The 2,815-nt window shown below is 41.1% G+C and overlaps 1 protein-coding gene across 1 annotated transcript; it reads right to left on the bottom strand.

The window, feature by feature from the left end:
* Positions 1-312: 312 nt before the first annotated feature.
* On the bottom strand, positions 313-1,467 carry LOC128712909 (angiopoietin-related protein 1-like). The gene is made up of 3 exons (XM_053807774.1): positions 1,334-1,467; positions 487-1,272; positions 313-430 (listed from the first exon to the last, which is right to left on the bottom strand). Exons 1-3 carry the CDS (start codon positions 1,465-1,467, stop codon positions 313-315), a joined length of 1,038 nt encoding a protein of 345 aa, XP_053663749.1.
* Positions 1,468-2,815: the final 1,348 nt, after the last annotated feature.

Here is a 2,815-nt window from a genome sequence, read left to right as displayed (position 1 = left end):
TAATATTACATAATAATTATAACAAAAGTATGGTTTCTCAAGGATTTTTTATCCTTTCAGTATGCTTTCACAAGGATAAGCTCATATAGTCATAGTCATACAACGATACGATATACCCGCACATTTGAACAGCTTTTCTTGACAAGGGTATATTTACACATTGTTGTTCACGGACTATGTGCAATATTAATTATATCTCGATGTATTAAAAGGTCTATAATCATGAATGTAGTCTAAACAACAAATTAAAATGAAAATGCTCAAACTTTATTGTAAATTCGAAACAGACATTTTAAAACGTCGGTTAAAACATTACCACACCTCCCTTATCATGATTCTTGAGGCCTGCAGACCGTACCCCTGAGGTTTCATCGTGTCCCACCGGTTTGATTGATCGCTCGCCGTGTATCCGTAAACACCGTTCAGATTGCTGTGGAAAAGACTGCATATAATATTGTACATTAAATCGTCTTGTGAATTGATTACCTGCTAATGCAAGTATTGTGATACCACCAGCCACCACGATGCTTCTTCGCACAATTGTACGGTGCCGGATCGTTATCTCGATCGTAGGTAGTAAATTTATTGCCCACATGTCGAGTAATCGAATCCCCAGCATTACCAGCATATGGTCCAGTCTGTTTCAGTATGTATAGCTCCGTAGCATTACCAAGACTAAACTTAGTAAACTTTGAATACTGTACCAATCCTTGAAAGTTCTTCAACCAGAACATGATCTCCCATTGACGTCCATTGTTGACCATGGTGCTAATTCTTTCCAACCCGAGCCAAAACTCTCCATCCAAATTACCGAAACCAGCCTCGTAGTCTTTCCAGCTGCGATAGAATGATTCGGAACCGTTGAAACGATTCTGTACCACGATCCATCCAGCGTCGACTGAATTCATGTCGCAAAGCAGATTGATGGGCTGAGCATCGGCCGAAATTCTGATAAGAAATTTTTTACTGACCCGTGATGGGACCTCGCGGCACGAGCTGTAAATGCTGTCCTCACCAACGGCAAGTTGCTCCGCGGTTGGTTCGATACCTACGGGGTACTTGGGTGTTGATTCGGCCTTGAAACGGTGTACAGTGCGCACAGTGGTTTGATCGAAAAAAGCTACCGTCGTTGGAGGGTCGATAGTGGATACCATGATTTCATCACCACTTGCATCGCTTTCATCACTTTCGTGCGTTGGTAAAGCGACTTTCATTTCTTTTGCAGTCTCTTCGGTACACACATTTTGAAGTTTAGCTTCCATTGCAAGCAGCCTGTAATTACGATTCATTTTTGTTAATATCTGGTTCTTCCTTTCATTCAGGAGCTACATACCTTTCTTCGATTGATTCCAGCTTCGCGATCATCAGTTCATACCCAAAGCCACATCCTCCAGTTGGTTGTGTTTCTCCATTGGTTAGATCGAGCTTTGCAAACATAAGCAAAAACAAGGTTATTCTAAACTTCATATTAATTACCATTTGTATTAAAGAACCGTTGGCCGAATAATGAAACTCTCCTGGAATCAGCGCGTGCGGTGATCATGTTTGATAAGAATTTCATAACAATAACATCTATTTTTGACGTGTGTTTTGAACAGCTTTATGTTTATGGATGATATTTTGGTTCTTTGCAGTAGCGCATGCAGCTAGATGTACACATGATTTTCAAAATCAAATGTCATTCTAAAGTGTGGTATGTAAACCAACAGCAGAATGTTGTAATTTGCAAAAAAAAAATTGAGTTTTATCTACAACATTATCATACAGCTACATTCAATAAACAAATATTCGTTTTAGTAGTTGTCTTACAACATAATCCTATTTTCATACGTAACCACGGATGTGTAATTATCAGCATCCAATATGACCGTTTATAACCTTCCATGGTTGCAACGCGCTACGAAACCCTTCCATCGGCCCAATTCGGTAGTTAAGTGCTAAGTGCATCCTGAAAATGGCACCCTTGGGACATTCGGACCGAGATTTGCTTTATGATGTGCGATCCATGGGCCCGGCAGTCACATTCTGTAATTAAAACACCGCCCGTAGTATTAAATTCTCATGAGCGATAGCCGGGATCAGTGAGTGCAATTGTGAACCGAGCGAAATGCATCAACGGTGCGGATTCAACTTTGATGCATAAAAAAGAGATCAGTTCGTGGCATGTTTTGCACGAACCGCTGTGTGGAGTGTTAATGGACATTTGTCCGTGTCTAAATCAGATTTTCGAAGTATCACAAAAAACAGTTGATGGATAAATTATGGTTCCATCGCTACTGTTTAACGTATGCCGACCATTAGCAAGCATTAAAGATGTTCATATTAGGTGAATCCTTAACACGGAGCTGTATTCCATTTAATGTTCCATGCTGGAGCAAAAAGTTTTTAATTTTCCTGTATTCAAACGTAAGCCCAGAAACAGCACCGAGCACCATCGCCAGCCTTGGTGGTGGCAATCCCACACACCAATTGAATACCACCGGCTCTCCACACATTTCCATAGCCGGAATGCACATTTCCATAGCGTAGCAACCTCAAAATCGCTAAACATCATCAATTCAATTAAAACAACTTTCGTCCCCCGTCGGAAAAAATAAGTTTGACTCCCTAGAAAATCCTCATTTATGTAGAGTGTCCAGCCGATTGCCGACTGCTGCAGGTGGCAGCTTAGGTTAGCTTGAAGCTGGCTGGAGATGGTTGTGTGATTTGAATGCTGAAGGTGAATGAATTAAAGCCACAAAAGTTTCCCAAAAATGCTTATTAGCAAAAACGAATACCCTGACCGGCTAGTGGGGCTGGGTCCCGGCATCCATTG

The sequence above is a fragment of the Anopheles marshallii genome, chromosome 3 (assembly GCF_943734725.1).
Source record: "Anopheles marshallii chromosome 3, idAnoMarsDA_429_01, whole genome shotgun sequence".
In the NCBI taxonomy this organism is placed as follows: Eukaryota; Metazoa; Arthropoda; class Insecta; order Diptera; family Culicidae; genus Anopheles; species Anopheles marshallii.
The sequence above is the reverse complement of the archived record's forward strand: the minus strand, read 5'-3'. Positions and strand labels throughout refer to the sequence as shown.

Excerpts from the sequence above, each read along its gene's own strand:
- LOC128712909 (XM_053807774.1), bottom strand. The coding sequence starts at position 1,467 with ATGAAGTTTAGAATAACCTTGTTTTTGCTTATGTTTGCAAAGCTCGAT. Across the intron at positions 1,273-1,333 it reads CTGGAATCAATCGAAGAAAG|GCTGCTTGCAATGGAAGCTA; the intron begins GTATGTAGCTCC and ends TCGTAATTACAG. Across the intron at positions 431-486 it reads CACAATACTTGCATTAGCAG|CAATCTGAACGGTGTTTACG; the intron begins GTAATCAATTCA and ends TCTTTTCCACAG.